Below are 21,490 nucleotides of genomic sequence, written 5' to 3'. Positions count from 1 at the left end.
ATGCCTGTTACAATACAACCAGGAACACAGAGCAATATGGGGCTAGACCATTCCCAATTATCCTTAAAACCAACAGGATTGCGTAATAAAAGTACTTTCGTTCCCCCAGCCACGGATAATGTGGTTGAAGCTTATGTGAAGTTGGTCACTAATGACATTGAAAAACTTAAACGTACATTTTTACGCAATCCTTTGTTGGGACATAAATCTAATTTGAATCACCAGGAAAGAGCATGTATAGTAGATTTGGTGCAGAATAAAAACATCATCATTAAGCCAGCTGACAAGGGAGGGGCGCTGGTGGTTATGGACAAACAATACTACATTGATGAGATTTACTCCCAGTTGTCACAGGTTGATGTATATAAAAAGGTTGATGTGAACCCCTTAACTTCCATCCAGCAGTGTGTAATGGCCAGAGTATTTAAAGCCTTTGATGATGGTGTTATTGATGGTGATCTCAGGGATTTCTTAATCAAAGGTGATCCAGTTACCCCTGTGTTGTATACTTTGCCGAAGATACACAAGAATTTACAAAATCCCCCAGGACGACCTATAGTGGCAGGTACTGATTCAGTGTTAAGTCCACTAGCCATTTATCTTGATACTTTGTTGCAGCCATTGGTGCAGCACACTAAATCATATGTGAAAGATACAACATATCTCCTCAATATACTAGACAACATTGTTCTCCCTGATCATGATATACTCCTTGTAAGCTTTGATGTGGCTAGTTTGTATACATCTATCTCACACGAGTCAGGCCTTGATGCCACTCGCTATTTTTTGGACACCACAGAGTATACTATGCCACAGAAAACCTTTTTGCTAGATTTGTTAGAGGTTGTGCTGCATCAGAATTACTTTTTATTTGAGGATACTTTTTATATGCAACAAAGGGGGACCGCGATGGGCAGCAATGTCGCTCCGACTTATGCGAATTTATATATGGCACATCTTGAGGAGACTGTAATATATGCGCATACATTGTTTCAACAGCATTGCAAGCTTTTTTTGCGCTATATAGATGATCTTTTGATCATCTGGGATGGCGCACAAGAGAGCTTGGATGAGTTTCATAAGTTCCTTAATTCCATTGAGTCAACATTGAAGTTTACCTGTGTGTCAGATAAAACGACTCTGAGTTTTTTAGATGTCCAAATAATTCGTAAAGGTGTTAACCTTGAGACAAATCTTTTTAGAAAAGAAACAGACAGGAACAATCTCCTACATTACAGTAGTTTCCATCCGGATTCACTTAAAACCTCATTACCACTGTCGCAATTTACGAGATTGAAGCGTATTGTCAGTAATGAAGTTGAGTATCAAAGTACAGCAGGGGAGATGAGGGAGAGATTCAGGCAGAGGGGTTACCCGGAAGGGGTTATTGAAATGAACATGGATAAGACGCAAAATAAAAATAGGAGTGAGCTACTAGCCCCAGCCAGGAGAGATACTAGGAAGGGTGAGAGATTGGCCTTTGTGACTACTTACACCACAGCGAGTAGGCGAGTGGGCAACATCATTCGTAAGCATTGGCATTTATTAAGATCGTGCCATCCAGATGTGGCAGCGTTTCGTGAGGCACCCCTTTTGGCATACAAGCGAGGAAGAAGTTTGAAGGATCAGTTGGTAAAGGCAGATGTTGGAAGTAAAAAAGGCCCAAGGCAAAAATTTTTGCAAAATCCGAAATTTGGAACCTTCCCTTGTTTGAATTGCACACAATGCAATTCAGTTACTAAGGGTTGTTGTTTCTTTCATCCGCATTCGGGCAAAAAGTACATGATAAATAACTATTACACCTGTGAGTCTACATTTGTGGTTTATGTGTTGAAATGCCCATGCGGTTTGTTGTATGTGGGAGAGACCACTCAAAAGATTCGGGATCGGATATCCAAACATAAATCTACTATACGAAGAGGCCTAACGGCATTGCCAGTCCCGTCACACTTCCATACAGCCAGACACTCTATAAGTCAGTTGAAGTTTCAAGTAATTGATTCAGTGGAAGAACCAAGAAGGGGTGGTAGTAGATTACTTAGACTCAAGAAACTTGAGATGATGTGGATTCACAAGTTGGATACCATTTGGCCTCGGGGCCTTAACAGAGAATACACACCTGCCATGTTTATTTCTTAGGTAGAGATATATGTCCTGTATTTAATATGAGACTGTCATTGTATACTAGTAAAATGTTTCCCCCTTCTTTTCAAAGGTTACTGATAGCAGATACCCTGAGTGCCGACATCATTTCCAGGCATATCATTATGTATCTCGGGTGTGTACTGAGTGCGGTATGCGGAATGGATATGGAGTGTGCCTCAGGTGACAAAGATTATACTGCTCGAATGTATTATGTATTTTGGGGTGTATTTCGCGAAATGGGATGTTATTCATTTATATATGTGCCTTTTATGCAAAGCAACAACTTTTCTCTTTTTATCAAATTTTGTAATGTTCACTATTAGAATTTATCACAATTGGTCCTCTTTATGTCTTTTTTAATTCTTATACACAAATTTTAAACACAACTTTTTATCACTACAATTTTATGTGTGTGCAACACTAGGTGGAAGATGGACATTTTATGGAGTTCACTGAAATGGACTAGAGTCTTTTTATAAAAAAATTTTTTAAAAATTTTTTTGATCATCATGGGTTAAGTAATTAACACTGATTTTGTATGATGTCACAGGAAGAGGGAGTGGCCTTCTTTACCACACCCCCTCCTCATGCTTTAAATATGGATGTGGGAATTGTAACACTAGGCTTTATAAAGGGCCCGGGCGGCCCGAAACGTTGCCCTGTTTGAAATGATTTGATGCAATAAAATTCACGTTTATTCATATCCACGGTGTGCTGCTGATATCTGCTCTGATTGGATAATTTGGCCCTGTAACAGGCGTGGGTCCTTCAGTACAGCACCTGGTACCGCAAAGGTATGTGTTCGAGGTTTTAAGCTCTCTACCTTGGTTTCTGCTTTTTCAAAAGTAGGGTGATGTCTGCAAAAACTAACAATCTAGCCGAACTTTGGAGCAAGAGTCAGAGTACCCATTTATCTGGAAATTCCTCTTACTAGCACAAAGAACGTTGCGTGTAATACCAAAACCAAATCTACCACCTAGAGATGTAAAGAAATTTCACTATTTTCAGACCAAAGAGGCCATTCTGAAGTATCCCAAACAACCCAGGTGAAACTAGGTGGGATTTTTCCAAAAGTATATGCCGACCTAAACGGGAAAAAAAAACTTCCATGTAGATGGGGCTTCCCCCTCAAGTAGACAGAATCGTAGTCAGATAAGGCCGGGTCGGGGCAGGCAGAGAACGAACAAAGTCAGGCAGGCAAGGGTCAAAACCAGGAGATCAATCAGAGGGATTAAGCTGAAGAAGTAGTCGGATTTCAGGCAAGGGTCAGGATACAAGAGTTCAGAATCGTCAATAGCCAGGCAGGGTCACAACAAGGAATCAGGATCAGAATCAGAATACAAGCTCAAAGCACCACAGGATAAACCTATAATGGGCAAGGTCCCACAGCCCTAATGTGCCTTAAATAGTGTTCAAATTTCACGCCAGCGCACCTGCACCTTTAAATTGTGAAGAGGCACGCCACACGCGCCCTAAGGAACCGGCGCTGAAGTAGCAGGATGGCGCGGCCTAACATAGCAATGTGGCAGGCATCCCCGCCGAGGGGGCAGCAGGCGTCCCTGCCGTCCCCCCACTAGACCACCAGGTAAGATTGTTACAGTCAGTAGAAGTACAAGACCAAGCAGCTTAAATTGACAATAGAAACTACAGACGGAGACCCCAAGGACCCTGAGAACATAAGATAAAGGACAATACAACCAACCAAACAAAGAAGATGATCGACAGGCTGTCACTTGGACAATTTGATACCAAGATGCAACTCATTCGACATTAAGCTGCATGATGACTGCCAGACAATATTTGCAATTCAAAAGATCCAAAAGAGTTATTGTAGGAGGGGACTTTAACACAACACTGAACAACATTATAGACAGATCACATGTCATACTAGATCAACAAATAGACCTCCACCAAAGTGACCGGCACACCAAACACCTTATCAAATATCTGACAGTGGGGGTGCTAGTAGATATATAGAGAGAAAAACATCCCACAGACACAGGGCCGCTCCTGCCATGAGGCAAGGTGAGTGGCCAGTTACAAGGGGCACAAAAAGCCACCTCTTGTAACTTTTAGAGATGAATTTTTGGGTTTTAACCCAGAAATTGGGCTCTGCTAGTACAGCCTGCCCTTGCACTGCGTGCTGCTCGTTTGTAGTCATGTGATCTTCACTTGTCTAATCAGCCTCACTCCTCGCGATATCTCAGTCTTCAGCTTTTTGAAGAAGGAGCTGGAGGACTCGTGCACTTGGTGTGGAGAAAGGAATTCCTATGTCACATGATGTGGCGCAATGCGCTATGACATTACACGCGCATGAAGCATTAAGGGCAGAAGCACTTAGATGCACAAAAAGCATTTGATAGGTTGGACTGGAACTATATGTTCATGGTCCTGGAAATACCGCTACCAATTTTTGGGGACTCCAATTATATACTGTACCCTCAGCAATGTTGCTTAATATGGGACTCCAATACAAATGCATAGAGATAAAGGGAGGGACGTGCCAGGGATGCCCCCCATCAACGTTAATTTTTGCTTTATTTTTAGAACCCCTGGCCCACACAATCAGGCACAGCCCTGACATTAAAGGCCTTTTAGGGGGAGATAATGAACATAAAAGTAATCTTTTCGCAGATGATATTCTCCTCACACTTATGTCCCCTCAAACTACTCTACCAATCTACTCCAGAACCTAGAGCGGTTCCAACTAGTTTCCAGGTATAAAATCAATCCTACAAAGTCACACGCACTTCCACTGAAAATGTCCAATCCAGAACTGAAGTTACTTCAGCTCAACTTTGACTATAAATGATAAAAAGAAGCCCTAAAATATCTTGGAATTTACCTAACCCCATCCTATGACACCCTGTATAAAGCAAATTACCCAAAATGTATTAACAAACTCAAAAAAGATTTAGCCACCTGGCACACATATAATCTTTCCTGGACAGGCAGAATAGCAGCTGTCAAGATGACGCTATTACCAAGACTTTTATACTATATCTATTCAGGACACTTCCAATACATTTCTCTGAAAAAACAGCCTTCTCTCTACAAAATGCCATAATGAACTTTATTTGGGGGGGAAAGAGACCTAGAATCAAAGTGTCAGTCATGACCAAGACAAAACCACTGGGAGAAATGGGGGTCCCACACATCTACAGATATTACGTGGCAAGCAGATTTGAGGCGATGGTCCATATGCCTCCATATGCCCCCATCTCAGCAAGCCCTGGAACTATGGGATTCAATAGCTGTCAAGATGAAACTAAGCACAACCAACAATAAGTATAAAATGATCTTCTACAACAAGGGCTTTCCACCAGGTAGCAACAAAATACACTTTAAACCATGGATAGATGCAAACATGCTAACCCTTACAGCCTTTGCCCAGACCAGACCACTATATCATTCCAACAAGGAGAAACATGACATCCCACAAACACAATTTTTTTGATACCTACAAATTAGACATTACATGGAAGCTGAGACTAAAACACAAACGACTCAGACTCTGACTTTTTTTGAAACCATTTGTTTCAAACGCTCTAACCCGACATATTTGAACTTGCTGCTATTTAGCCGCCTGACATCAGATAACACTGACATGCATCAGCCCTATATGGCAAAATTGGAAGACAATATATCCGAAAAGTCCTGGACATACGTGTGGAAGATGGCCAAAAAATCCTTGGTGTTTGCAGTTTCCAGCGAATGAGCATATAAAATCATATTTCAATGGTACTACACTCCTACACGTATAAGCAGGCTTAGCCGTAACCCAGACCACTCCAACTGCTTTAGAGGGTGTGGGGAATGAGGGACCTGCACAGTAGCTCTGGAATTCTGGAAGATGGTAGCGACTCTGCTCTCTGAGGTTCTCTGATGTACTATTCAGGCAGCCCCCCCCACACACACATTTCTTTTAGGCAATCTAAATCAGAACCATAGGCTCTAATCAATCACAAAAATTAGCCACACACATCCTAACAGCAGCAAGATCTCTACTAACAGCAAACTGGAAACAATCACAAATTCCAGGATGACAGGTATCCAAGGTGAACTGGATCAGGCCGATGGAATCAATCCGAAACAAACTCCTGGACAGGAGCTATGAGGGGGTGCTGAAGTGGTATCCATGGGCCCAATACCTGGAAGGCCATCAACCTGTGACTAATACCAACACAAGTGGTACTATATAGGAAGCGAGGCATACGCTGATCACAGAAGTACAGTAGAAGGAAACACATTTTTTTTTTCGTAATTCCCCTTCTTCTTCCTCCTCTTCCCCCCCTTGGCTATTTTTTCCACCCCATCCAAGCACAAAGATACATAGAGTTACCTATCAATGACACTCAAGCCACTCATGTTATGTAACATTGTACTTTATTAAAACTTTAATTGTTACAATGAAAATCAATAAAATAATAAATAATAAAAACTTTTTTTGTGCCAAGAGTAAATGTGGTTGTTGAAAGATATACATTTTGCCAATGTGGACAGTGTAATGGCGGCGCCACAGAACAAATAGTAGCAGCTTTGTGAGAGCTGATTGTTACCTGGGAATCTAACAGATGATATGCTAAGAGACTAAGGAGTTTATCAAATGTCAAATTTTAGAGTAATGTGATTTTTTTTAAAACTCTAATAAATTTGATTTTATTCACAATTCTAATGGTATGTTATTTATGAAAAACTTCAACATCTAAAATTTGATCGAATAGTCTAGAAAACTAGAATCGAATTTTGAATAGAATAGAATTTTCCTCTGACAAATAACTTGACTTTTGCAAATCAAATTTTTTTTTGACATGCATTTTTGATGCGCGTCCAATTTTTTTGATGCGCAACATTTCTTTCTCCCTTTGGAGTCTATGGGCGTTACAAAAGTTATTACAATTGCTAACCAAATTGAAACAGTAGTGGCAGAGGCTAAAACAGTAGTAAGGGAACTGCTGGGAATGTACAGACTATATGAATCCAGCACCAGAGTGTAATAAAACCCATTCACATGCAAAGTACAATGCTAAGAAAAAGCACTGAAAAGAGAAGGAACTTTATTTTGGAATCAAACAACTGAATAAGGACTTATGACATCATGATGGCGCCAAAATTCACTGTAGGGGGAGGGTATTTGAACTGTTGCACATTCAGAACACACCATCCTCGATAAAGGTCCCCAGGTGGGACTGAAACGTTGGACAATGCTGTGTTACAAATAAAAACCCTTGATTCAATTTTACAAGAGTGTGCTAATCCCTTCATCATTTATATATATATATATATATATATATATATATATATATATATATATATATATATATATATATATATATATATATATATATATATATATATATATATATATATATATATATAAATGATGCAAACTGTCATTCCATTGTTCCACTATCGGGTCACATTATAATCAGATACTGTATAAACTCTTCCTATGGAACAAAAAGTACAGGTCAGTTTCTGTTGTTGTTAACTTAAAAGAGCTTCAGCTTAGAAAACAATTTAATTGCAGTTGCCCGTTAAGTCCCCTGGGCATGTATCGAAAAAGCTTCTTCTATATATATAATTTTTTATTTTTTACTATTTAACAGTGAATGTAATGCTGGATAGAAGACTACTCACAAAGGTCATCCAGGCAGAAGTGTATGTCAATATAACTTGTTTATGTTGCCTCGGTGTGATCTCCTGTCACCCGAACTCAGAGGAAACTGTTTAATTATGCAAATTTAATTAGTCTTATTTTTGTGGAAGGATTGGAATCCTTGGTAGTTCCCTCAGGTATTCTTAACATCTCTTTGATGAATTTTGTTGCGTCATGCTTGATTGTGTATATGACATACTCATGCAATTGGACACAGCCCAACAAATATGCCCGAAGTGTCTTAGTAAAGCCATTTATTACTATTGTCTATTTTGTAGCAATGACAAGTAGTTGCTACTAGTAGTTCTGTATGTCTTCACCCTAAAGGTGTGGCCTATCATTCTTTGTTCTATTGTTACTGTATGTCTTCTATTGTATTTAAAGAGTAATCATGCCTCCTGGGAAGGACAGGCCTGAACTGAAAACAATGTGTCTGATAAGTTCTTTGCAGTTACAGCTTTTCCCTCTGCACTTATAGTTTTGTATGTAATGAATTGTATGTAGTAAATTGCAATTGTTTTAGACAATTTTCAGAAATGTCACGAAAACAGCTACATTTAAGAACACTTTGCAGTTTGGTATCTTGGCGTTGTAAGATATACTTACCCATTCATCAGAATGTGTACTTTCCAAAAATATTTGTTTTTTTGTTGTCAGTGTACTCTTATTTTGCATCTTTACTCCTCATAATACAGCGTTGGGGCTCATTTATTAACACTGGGCAAATTTGCCTGTGGGCAGTAACCCATAGCAACCAATCAGTGCTTTGCTTTTTCAAAGCAGCTGCAAGTAGAACAATGAATGCAACAATTTGGTTGGTTGCCATGGGTAACAGCCCACGGGCAAATTTGCCCAGTGTTAATAAATGACCCCCAAATGACCCCCAATGTGTTTCTGAATTAGTTGAATTGTAAGACATGAAATTAGTATGCACATCATATTTTTGAGTTCTCCACATGCCTCGTACAAAGATAAACTTATACACAACTGGCATCAATTTTCAACAGACCCCTGGCATTTGGATTTTCAAGAAGTTTCATCAAATTTTCCACTATTAGGAAAGCTTTGCTGTTTAGTATGTCAGAGTAGAATAAAGCTACCTGGACCTGAAGGATTAAAGACTGACATGACTACGAAGGCAGGGAGGAAGACGAGTTCAGACAAGGGTCGTAGTTAGAAAGGGTGGGGGAGTAGGCTTCTCCTGGTGGGTTTTTTTCAGGTTAGAGGTTACATAGTTACATAGTTAAATTGGGTTGAAAAAAGACAAAGTCCATCAAGTTCAACCCCTCCAAATGAAAACCCAGCATCCATACACACACCCCTCCCTACTTTTAATTAAATTCTATATACCCATACCTATACTAACTATAGAGCTTAGTATCACAATAGCCTTTGATATTATGTCTGTCCAAAAAATCATCCAAGCTATTCTTAAAGGCATTAACTGAATCAGCCATCACAACATCACCCGGCAGTGCATTCCACAACCTCACTGTCCTGACTGTGAAGAACCCCCTAGGGGGGCATGCATGCAGGGGAATGCATGCCAGAGTGGCAAGGGAATAGTTGACTCCTTCCTTAGTTAATGGTCCCGGGATGTAGGGGTTTGGATGAAGGTTGCCACCTTTTCAATTCAGCGAAAACCGGCTGGGGGGCGAGGCAGATAATGTTGGGGGGTGGAAGATGTTGGGGATAGGCCAGTGACAGGGGTGAGGCTGATGATATTTGAGGCGGGGCTGATGATCAGAAAATCAGCAATTGGCTAATGACCATGTCATAAACTTCAATGTCCTGTCCGGATTTCCTAATTTTTCACCCAGACAGCCCTTCCAAAAACTGGGCTGTCTGGGTGAAATCCAGACAGGTGGCAACCCTAGTTCTGATTAAGGCCTACCTATACCTTCACTTGCTCAATACAGCTGGGTGGCAGATGACCTGTTCACTCCGGTGGAGTAACCAAGCATTCCTGGGAAGTATTCATCATTTAGAGCATTGTCTCATTAAATAGTTTGTAAGCTACCAATTTGATTACTGTGTGAAAGCTGTGGCCTTCAACACCCATCCTGGATTTCCATGTATGCTTCCTTGGGACAACAGGGAATTGATAAGTGGCAGCTGTACTCTAGGAGCTCTAATTACCAAGTGCCTTGATGCTGCCCTGATCAAGACATTTTAACCCATTCTGTGTCTGCATGTTTTGAGGCACACAGTGGATACTAACCTAATACTGACCTATAGGATTGGTGTTTATTTAATCATTTAAAGAATAAAGAGAGGATAAAGTCATATTATTTCTAAGTATGCATTTCGGAGCTGAAATCCATAACATGCGTCTGCATGTGAGCAGACTCGGTGCCTCTGGATGCATTCACAGGATTAGTCTGCTTCAAGTGTTCTTGGCCTTCGTCTATACACAGACTGAGAATCAACCTGTTGTGGCATTAGTCATATAATATCATTAATACATACCAAATAATAACGTACATTTTAAATGGCAACTACAATGCAACTAGCTTTCTGAGGAAGGCTAAAAAATGCTGTTACACTAGACTAGTCAAGACTATAAATTATGTCAGACTTACCCATATATTTAATGACTGTTTAGTACTTTGCTGACGCTTTGGAGTGGGGAACTATTGTACATATATGACAACACCTGCTCTTACCTGTTGTCTTTGTGTGCATAAAACCCCTAGTCAACAATCCGGTCATCAATAATGTCATAGGCTCAGCAAAAAGTGCTGACAGGACAGCAGGACAGGAAATACAACAAGATTTATAAAGGAACACACCAGTATATTAAGCATGCAGTGCACGCAGATTAGGCATACAGGGATAGCTTACTTGGATGGGAATATGATACAATATAAATGGGTCCACACAAGAGATAAGTGAATCCACACAGGAGATAAGTCCACACAGAGTTCTGTTCCACACAGCAGATAAGTGAATCCAAACAGAAAATAAGTCCATACAGGAAATATGACCACACACAAGACAAAAGTCCACACAAGAGTTAAGCCCACAAAGAGTTCTGTTCCACACAGGATGCAGTCCACACAGTTTACAGCCCCAGGCAGTGTCAGTAATAGGCAGACACAAGTCCCTCCATATTGGCCAAGGGATGAGGTTATATATTCCCACAGCTGAATGGAACCAAAGCTCTAGTCCAGTACATGGAAGATTCGGAAACCTTTGTTCCCCCAGGCAGTGTTTTTTTTTTATAATTTCCCTCCAGCAGAATGGTTGGTGGGAAAGGAGCAAAGTCTGCTCTGATTGGCTGAGTTTCATGAAACCTTGTCTTCTCTCATGTGCACAGAGGAGCTAAGGTGTGAGCCTTTTGTTCAGCTCAGGTACATGGCTCTCCTTTGGAGGGAATTTCAGGAACAAAGGGCCAGAGCTGCAATATAAACTGGGAGGGAACACGGGGCCTGCCCTGGGCAATACTTTTGATACAGGTAAGGAGTTCTGTATTGCAACACATAATAACAGTGTGGTCACTTAAATGACAGTTAAGGATGTGTTCTCAACAGGCTTTTCCACTTTTGTACCCGTCCCTGGACATTTAGTATAGTTGTAGATCCCTCCTAGAAATCTGTCTGGAGAAAGGTGACAAATTAAACATTCTGATCTGTTTCCAGAATCATGACTCTACACTTAACATCTCTGCTGCTCTCAGCCATCTTACTGGGTAAGTCATTCTCACATAAACACCTCACCAGTCATACTAGCTTTTTATTAGTATGTATTCACTCTACAATTGGCTACTACATATCAAGCAAGTTATGGCTATTTTGTTATTGCTGTGATCCAGCTCAATGGGTCATTTTCCAAGTCCCCAGTCAAATAGTAATGGCTGTTATGTCTCTTAGTTGCAGGTATGTCTGTCATTTTAAAATAGTTCATTTTTCAAATATAGCTACTGCTATGTGCTGTCACATTACACAGACATCTTCAGTATGTGTCCTACTTATCAATATTTTTTATTGTTAACAAATGTGGTTTATGATAGATTATGTATTGTGAACTGTCGCAGAAGAAGAATCTCTATCAATTCTGGAGTGTTAGAAAAATGTTTCCTCTTATTTGCATTATCTCCATATACATGATAACAATAAATCCCAGTTTATCTAGTTTAATAGTATAGGACAGTAAGAAGGAAAAATGAAAAAGAACCAAAATATGCAGCCCTCACCATGCCCACTAAACTGTCATTGAATATTTGTCAGACTGTCAAAATACAGCTATGGGGGCCATATACAGATCTATCCAAGGCCTCCAAAGCCAGCAAAATAGATTTTGTTTATCTCCCAAGAATTTGTATTACATTTTCTTATTTCTCATGAAACAGATAGACCTTTACATAACCTTGTCTACTGGAATTGGATGTCTTCACCATGCCTCATCAAGGGTTTGTGTAGGAAGATAAATTGCTTATAATTAATTATAATTTGAATTGTAGCAACTTCCTTCACATTCAGTAATAGGACAAAGACAATGAACTCTTGGTTCCAAGGAAGCTGAAACAATTTGGTTCTGCTCTATGTGCCAGCAGAGAATCAGTTTATATTCAAGTAATGATATCATAGCTGAGATCTGGTCCCTATTGGGGACCTTATTGCTTATTTGGTGCTAGTGCTTCCCAAATAAGCAATAAGGGGCACACTCTTGCTGAATTTGGCCAGCTGAAATAAGTGCTATACAGCCATTATTTACACATAGAAAAAAACTGAAAAAACACACCTATATATCAATAATTATATACAGAACAAAATACTACAAAAAGTTGGTAATAGTCCACACTATGGCCAGTATAATATATTGCAAAAATTTGGAAAACTCCACACTATTGGCAGTTATTTTATTTTCTTACACTCAACACATCAACTGATATCCTTAGAGTCCTCAAACAGGTAAGGTACTGTTGTGCAGTTGCTAATATCCTTGTGACACGTATGCCCACCTGACTTGCTTATATGGTTCACTGGCAAGTGCTTGGGTCCCCCATTCAGGGCCACAATCAGGGGGTACTGCATGCAGACACCCTGTGATAGAGAGGGGGTCCAGATATGGAAAAGCATGATTCATGAGTCACAATGAGGGTGATGTTGCATGGCAGTTGGAGAGGGTTGGGTGGATCATTGGTGGATATGTGTTTGCTTTCAGTTTCCATGGTAGCCTAATACTTAATTTCTTTTTATGAGAAGGTAAGCAGGGACCTCGATTCTGGGATGGCAGTGGATATGATTTACTTAGACTTTGCTAAAGCATTTGATACAGTGCCACACAAAAGGTTACTGGTTAAATGAAGGAATGTTGGCCTGGAACATAGTATTTGTACCTGGATAGAGAACTGGCTAAAAGATAGACTACAAAGAGTGGTGGTAAATGGAACATTTTCTTATTGGACCAGTGTTGTTAGTGGAGTACCGCAGGGCTCTGTACTAGGTCCCTTGCTTTTCAACTTGTTTATTAATGACCTGGAGGTTGGCATTGAAAGTACTGTTTCTATTTTTGCAGCTGATACTAAATTGTGCAGAACTATAGGTTCCAGGATGCTGCCACTTTGCAGAGTGATTTGTCTAAGTTGGGAAACTGGGCAGCAAACTGGAAAATGAGGTTCAATGTTGATAAATGCAAGGTGATGAACTTTGACAAAAATAATATAAATGCAAGTTATACACTAAATGGCAGTGTGTTGGGAGTTTCCTTAAATCTTGGGATCTTTTGGTAGATAACAAGTTGCCTACTTCTGGGCAGTGTCATTCTGTGGCTACTAAAGCAAATAAAGTTCTGTCTTGTATAAAAAAGGGCATTAACTCAAGGGATGAAAACATAAGTATGCCTCTTTATAGGTCCCTGGTGAGGCCTCATCTGGAGTATGCAGTGCAGTTTTGGACTCCAGTCCTTGAAAGGAATATAAATGAGCTGGAGAAAGTGCAGAGACGTGAAACTGGTTAGAGGGATGGAAGACTTAAATTATGAGGGTAGATTGGGATTGTTTTCTCTGGAAAAAAGGTGCTTGCAAAGGGACATGATAATACTTTACAAGTATATTAGAGGACATTATAGACAAATAGCAGGGGGACCTTTTTACCCATAAAGTGGATCACCGTACCAGAGGCCACCCCTTTAGACTAGAAGAAAAGAACTTTCATTTGAAGCAACGTAGGGGGTTCTTCACAGTCAGGACAGTGAGGTTGTGGAATGAACTGCCGAGTGATGTTGTCATGGCTGATTCAGTTAAGGCTTTTAGGAATGGCTTGGATGATTTCTTGGACAGACATAATATCGAAGGCTATTGTGATACTAAGCTCTATAGTTAGTATAGGTATGGATATATAGAATTTAATTAAAAGTAGAGAGGGGTGTGGGTTTTCATTTGGAGGGATTGAACTTGATGGACTTTGTCTTTTTTCAACCCGGTTTAACTATGTAACTATGATGAGACATTGTGGTATATTTTTATTGGGGTTTACTCCTCCATAAGGCCTTAGCTATCAGAGAAGCTATTAAAGGAGAACTAATCCCTAAAAGTGGATATGTCTAAACATACCATGATTTATATAGTGAACTTAATGCACCAGCCTAAAGTTTCCGCTTCTCATTAGCAGCAATGATCCAGGACTTCAGATTTGTCACAGGGGGTCACCATCTTGGAAAGTGTCTGCAACACTCACAAGCTCAGTGGGCTCTAAGCAGCTGTTGAGAAGCTAAGGTTAGGGGTTGTCGCAAATTTTCCAGCAAAAAATTAGGTCTGTAATATAAGCTGATGCTGCAGGGCTGATTATTAAATTCTGATACTAGTTGTACTGGTTTCTGTGCTGCCATGTAGTAATTATCTGTATCAATTATTAATCAGTCTTATATTTATATGCTATGTGTAATGTATATTGTGAGTGGGTCCCTAATGTCAATAAGGGACAGTAGCATGGAGCAGAATCAGCAGAAAAGAAGATGGGGAGCTACTGGGGCATCTTCAGAGGCACTGATCTTCCCTGCTAAAGGGCTGTGGTTGCCTTGGGCTGGTACAGAAGCATAATGTACAACATTACTTCTTTAGTTAGGCTTTAGTTCTACTTTTAGTAGCTTTTCTCTGACTATCACCTCAGCAACTTGCTTGTCTGGATTATTTGAGCATTTCTGTATGGGAAACAAGATAGTGTTCCTTTTATGGGTCAAAAGCTTGTTCCCTTTGTTAGTGAGAAAATATATCACTTTTTACTTCCTGGTATCTTTAGCATCTGAGTCATGTTTTTTTCTTTTATTTGTTTTCCCCTGTTTTTAGAGTATTCAAGATGCAGGGCATTTTGGCACAGCAAGTTGAAAGCATTGTTTTTCTTATGTATTATCCGCTAGGTTCTGTATTAGGTTTTTGATACTGTGCTAGCAAAATCTTGGTGTCAGATTCTTCCCTTTAAAGGCTCTCATCTATTGTGTGTAGTTCATGAGCATGAAAACAAAGAATCAGCAAGCCAGATTGTTTTACGTTCAATTTGAATCACTTTCATGGTGAGAGTGTCAGTCTATTGTTATATTAATTGATATTATTGTGTGTGTCTTGCCTCTGACAAGGTTTCAGTTTTTCCTGCAATGGCTGTTCACACTTTCTGTTGCTCTCTATACTATCCTTCAGTTCTTGTTCTCTCTGACAGAGTTCCAATATTTCACTAGGTTCTGCATCTGGAGTTATGTGAACTGCTTACAATATTCTATTCTTTATTTATATTCTTCCTAATTCTAACTTGCTATGTCTCAATAAATGGAGTACTTGCTAAAAATTTTCTTCCTTGGAAAAACTCTTTGTAAGCAGACTTCCCATCTCTCCTCCACTTGTTTTCTAGAAGCTTGTTATTGATAAGGGGGTAAGGGGTGCCTTTTAAAGCTTTTTGGATGGGAGTAGGAACTAACCCATTCAGTGCTGACTAGTGATGTGCGGGTGGACAAATTTTCAACCCGCACATAGCCCTAACCCGCCACTCTGTACCCACATCCAACCCTAACCCGCCACTCTGCTTCTCCTTATATACCAGCACCCGGAAGAGGCAGGCAGGAGTGGGTCTATAAATAGATGCCGCCGGAAACGGTGTATGCTTCGGTCGCAGGTGGGATGAGCAGCAGGTAGAGCTTGACCTGAACCCACCCACGGCTCGAATTCACTGTGCGTGTGTCGGCCTGAACCAGACCAACCCACGGGTATCAGGCTGGCCGCACATCACTAGTAAGTTATTTCCAAGAAAGTAAATTCATGGTTAGTATTTTCCCCTTTTCTCTGTGGAAGGTCATTCCTGCATCTATATGAAACTTCCAGAATTCTGATACTATTTTTGCCAGAATACTCAGAATTTCTCCTTCAGCCATGTTCCCTCTAAACTTGTGCATACACAAATTTTGGGGCCAACTCACAAAAGAATGTGTGGTGCACACAAAGAATTTTGTGTGAAAACACAAAGGGGCAGATTTACTAAGGGTCGAATATCGAGGGTTAATTAACCCTCGATATTCGACCAGGAACTAAAATCGTTCGACTTCGAATATCGAAGTCGAACGATTTAGCGCAAATCCTGCGATCGAACGATCGAAGGATTATTCGTTCGATCGAACGATTAAATCCTTCGAATCGAACGATTCGAAGGATTTTAATCCAACGATCGAAGGAATATCCTTCGATCAAAAAAACGCAGGCAAGCCTATGGGGACCTTCCCCATAGGCTAACATTGAGTTCGGTAGCTTTTAGCTGCCGAACTAGGGGGTTGAAGTTTTTCTTAAAGAGACAGTACTTCGATTATCGAATGGTCGAATAGTCGAACGATTTTTAGTTCGAATCGTTCGATTCATAGTCGAAGTCGTAGACGAAGGTCGAACTAGCCCATTCGATGGTCGAAGTAGCCAAAAAAACACTTCGAAATTCGAAGTTTTTTTAATTCGAATCTTTCACTCGAGCTTTGTAAATGTGCCCCAAAATGTTGTGTAGATTCTGACCTGGGAACATGTCTTTTAAAAATGTATGCACAAGGTTAAAATGTTGCACAAGGTTAAAATGTGCAAAAACAATAATATTTTTTTCGCACATAGCTGAGAAGGAATTAGAGGGGAAATTGCCCCCCATGTGTCTTTATATGAAGTAATATTTGGGTCTTAATAATACCACAATGACACACACTTCTTTATTCAACACATCACTAAACACAGTCTAAACGTCGTTGACCTTGTAGGCATTGTTTGCCCAGTTTTTTTGGCCGCAGCCACTGAAGCACAGAGGCCAGAAAAAATATGCCATATAAATGCTGAAAATAGTCATTTTTTTGGTCGCAGCCACTGAAGCACAGTTGCCAGAAAAATTATGCCATATAAATGCTGAAAATATAAATTTTTTTGGTTGCAGCCACTGAAGCACAGAGGCCAGAAAAATTATGCCATATAAATGCTGAAAATATAAATTTTTTTGGTTGCAGCCACTGAAGCACAGAGGCCAGAAAAATTATGCCATATAAATGCTGAAAATATGCATTTTTTTGGTTGCAGCCACTGAAGCACAGAGGCCAGAAAAATTATGCCATATAAATGCAGAAAATATGCATTTTTTTGGTCGCAGCCACTGAAGCACAGTTGCCAGAAAAATTATGCCATATAAATGCTGAAAATATAAATTTTTTTGGTTGCAGCCACTGAAGCACAGAGGCCAGAAAAATTATGCCATATAAATGCTGAAAATATAAATTTTTTTGGTTGCAGCCACTGAAGCACAGAGGCCAGAAAAATTATGCCATATAAATGCTGAAAATATGCATTTTTTTGGTTGCAGCCACTGAAGCACAGAGGCCAGAAAAATTATGCCATATAAATGCAGAAAATATGCATTTTTTTGGACGCAGCCACTGAAGCACAGTTGCCAGAAAAAATATGCCATATAAATGCTGAAAATAGTCATTTTTTGCCATACGTTGACCTTGTAGACATTGTTTGCCCAGTTTTTTTGGTTGCAGCCACTGAAGCACAGAGGCCAGAAAAAATTAAACCAGTAGGGTTTGCACCCTAGTTTGTAACGGTGGCGGAGGGAGGAGGACGCTAAAGGACAGCTGTGTGTGGAGTCATGAGGCTTGAAGAGAAGGACAGCTGCATAGAAGTCAGAACAAGTCTTCCGGCGTGCAGTAACCCTCCGAGATCCACCCCTCATTCATTTTAATAAAGGTCAGGTAATCGACACTTTTGTGACCTAGGCGAGTTCTCTTCTCAGTTACAATCCCTCCTGCTGCACTGAAGGTCCTTTCTGAGAGCACACTTGAGGCTGGGCAAGACAAGAGGTTCATGGCAAATTGTGACAGCTCTGGCCACAGATCAAGCCTGCACACCCAGTAGTCCAGGGGTTCATCGCTCCTCAGAGTGTCGATATCTGCAGTTAATGCCAGGTAGTCCGCTACCTGCCGGTCGAGGCGTTCTTTGAGGGTGGATCCAGAAGGGTTGTGGCGCTGCCTTGGACAGAAAAACATTTGCATGTCTGACGTTACAGACTGGCCAAAGGGCTTTGTCCTTGCAGGTGTGCTCGTGGCAGGATTACTGGCACCTCTGCCCCTGGAATGTTGATGAGTTCCTGAAGTGACATCACCCTTAAAAGCATTGTACAACATGTTTTGCAGGCTGGTTTGTAAATGCCGCATCTTTTCGGACTTGTGGTATGTTGGTAACATTTCTGACACTTTATGCTTGTACCGAGGGTCTAGTAGCGTTGCGACCCAGTACAGGTCCTTCTCCTTAAGCCTCTTGATACGGGGGTCCTTCAACAGGCATGACAGCATGAAAGACCCCATTCTCACAAGGTTGGATGCAGAGCTATCCATCTCCGCTTCCTCATTATCAAGGACTGCATCATCCACGGTCTCCTCCCCCCAGCCACGTACAAGACCAGGGGTCCCCAAAAGGTCACCACTAGCCCCCTGGGAAGCCTGCTCCTGTTGGTCCTCCTCCTCCTCCTCCACAAAGCCACCTTCCTCCTCTGACTCCACTTCTGGCACCTCTCCCTGCGTTGCAGCAGGTGCCTGGGTTCGTTCTGGTGATTCCGACCAGAAATCGCGCGCTTCCAGCTCCTCGTCACGCTGGTCTACAGCCTCATCTGTCACTCGTCGCACGGCACGCTCCAGGAAGAAAGCGAAGGGTATTAGGTCGCTGATGGTGCCTTCGGTGCGACTGACCATATTTGTCACCTCTTCAAAAGGTCGCATGAGCCTGCAGGCATCGCGCATAAGCACCCAGTAACGGGGAAAAAAAATCCCCAGCTCTGCAGATCCAGTCCTACCACCCAGTTCAAAAAGGTACTCGTTGACGGCCCTTTGTTGTTGCAGCAGACGTTCCAACATAAGGAGCGTTGAATTCCAGCGAGTCTGGCTGTCAGAAATCAAACGCCTGACTGGCATGTTGTAGCGCTGCTGAATGTCAGCAAGGCTATGGCTGTGTAGGAACGTCTGAAATGGGCCGACACCTTTCTGGACTGGGTGAGAACGTCCTGGAATCCTGGGTACTTGGAGACAAAACGTTGGACTATTAAATTTAACACATGTGCCATGCAGGGCACATGTGTTAAATTGCCCAGTCTCAACGCTGCCAACAGATTGCTTCCATTGTCACACACCACTTTTCCGATCTGCAGTTGGTGTGGGGTCAGCCACCGATCGGCCTGTGACTGCAGAGATGACAGGAGTACAGATCCGGTATGGTTTTTGCTTTCCAGGCACGTCATCCCCAAGACAGCGTGACAACGGCGTACCTGGCACGTCGAATAGCCTAGGGGGAGCAGGGGGTGCACAGGTGTGGAGGAGGAGAAGGAGGACCCAGCAGCAGAGTAAGAAGAAGAAGAGGAAGAAGACGAGGTAGAGAGCGATGGAGGAGTAGAGGTGGTGGCAGAACCGCGTGCAATCCGTGGCGGTGACACCAACTCCACTGTTGTTGTTGAGCTACCCATTCCCTGCTTCCCAGCCATTACCAAGTTCACCCAGTGGGCAGTGTAGGTGACATACCTGCCCTGACCATGCTTGGAGGACCATGCGTCAGTAGTCATATGGACCTTTGGCCCAACACTAAGTGACAGAGATGCGGTAACTTGGCTCTGCACATGTTGGTTCAGGTGTGGTATTCCCTTTTTAGAAAAAAAATTGCGGCTGGGTACCTTCCACTGCGGTGTCCCAATTGCTACAAATTTGCAGAAGGCCTCAGAGTCCACCAGCTGGTATGGTAAAAGCTGGCGGGCTAAGAGTGCAGACAAGCCAGCTGTCAGACGCCGGGCAAGGGGGTGACAGTCAGACATTGGCTTCTTACGCTCAAACATGGCCTTCACAGAAACTTGGCTGGTGGCAGATGACTGGGAATGGGAACAGGTGGTCAAGGTGGAAGGCGGAGTGGAGGGTGGTTCAGACGGGTCAAGGAGAGCAGAGGTAGAGCAGTAAGATGCTGGACCAGAAGGAGTGTGGCTTTTAGTTTGCCTGTTGCCTTTGAGGTGTTGCTCCCAAAGTGCTTTGTGCTTGCCGCTCATGTGCCTTCGCATAGAAGTTGTACCTATGTGGCTGTTGGGCTTACCAAGGCTCAGTTTCTGACTGCACTCATTGCAAATTACAATGCTTTTGTCAGAGGCATACACATTAAAAAAATCCCACACTGCTGACTTTTTGGAAGTGTGCGATCTGGCGGTAACAGTAGAAGTTGGCGGCATTGGCGGCAATGGCGGGTGCGTTGGCCGGCTGAACACAGGTGCCGATACATGTTGTTGCCCTACTGATCCCTGTGGGCTGTCCTCCCTGCTTCTTCTAAGTCTTATTCTCCTACTGCCTCTCTGACTCTCCGTCTCTCCATCTGAACTACCCTCCTCTTGCTCTCTTCTACTAGGCACCCACAAAACATCAATCTCCTCATCATCATTCTCCTCAGATGCATCAATTTCTTCTGACACATCACAGAAGGAAGCAGCAGCGGGGACCTCCTCCTCATCACTCATTATGTCCATCTCTATCGTGTTCTCTGCCAGAATTAAATCTGGTGTAACGTCCTCATCTCCTTCATCTTCTTCTGGCAATAATGGTTGCGCATTACTCAGTTCAAGAAACTCATGGGAAAATAACTCCTCTGACTCCAGTGAAGAAGGGGCACCGGTGGTGGAGGAAGTGTTACGTGGGGTGGCCATAGCAGTGGAGGATGAGGAGGATGTTGTGGTAAAGTTAGAAACGGTAGAGGATGGGGTGTGCTGTGTAAGCCAGTCAACTACCTCTTCAGCATTTTGGGAGTTCAGGGTCATTGGCTTTTTAAAACTGGGCAATTTGCTAGGGCCACAGGATTGCATAGCAGCACGGCCCCTAGCACGGCCTCTGCGTGGCGGCCTGCCTTTGCCTGGCATTATTTTTAAAAAAACAACAACAACAAAAACTGGTTTTTCTGGAAACGATAATACACACAGCTAGATGGCAGTTTGAAGAAAACAGTGTGCAAATAATGCCTACAAGATCAACGTATACACTACTACAGCGGTGGATACGGATTACGTAAAATATATGAATGCTGCTTGAAAAAAAGTAACTCAAGTGGTTTTTCTAGAGACGATAATATTATCAATATTTAGACAAAATGTGAACAAGCTCACACAGCTAGATGGCGGTTTGAAGAAAACACTGTGCAAATAATGCCTACAAGGTCAACGTATACAC

At 41.8% G+C, this 21,490-nt stretch overlaps 1 protein-coding gene across 1 annotated transcript in view; it reads left to right on the top strand.

Moving 5' to 3' along the window:
* LOC108713502 (5-hydroxytryptamine receptor 3A) overlaps positions 1-21,490 on the top strand; it is a 38,703-nt gene continuing 17,213 nt past the window's right edge. The window contains exons 1-2 of the mRNA XM_041591033.1: positions 1-843; positions 2,216-2,325. Coding sequence (XP_041446967.1) covers positions 1-843; positions 2,216-2,325 — 953 coding nt within the window. The remainder of the gene's footprint in view (positions 844-2,215; positions 2,326-21,490) is intronic.

The sequence above is a fragment of the Xenopus laevis genome, chromosome 4L (genome assembly GCF_017654675.1).
Source record: "Xenopus laevis strain J_2021 chromosome 4L, Xenopus_laevis_v10.1, whole genome shotgun sequence".
NCBI lineage: Eukaryota > Metazoa > Chordata > Amphibia > Anura > Pipidae > Xenopus > Xenopus laevis.
Note: the sequence above shows the minus strand (reverse complement) of the source record. Positions and strands in the feature narration are given on the sequence as shown.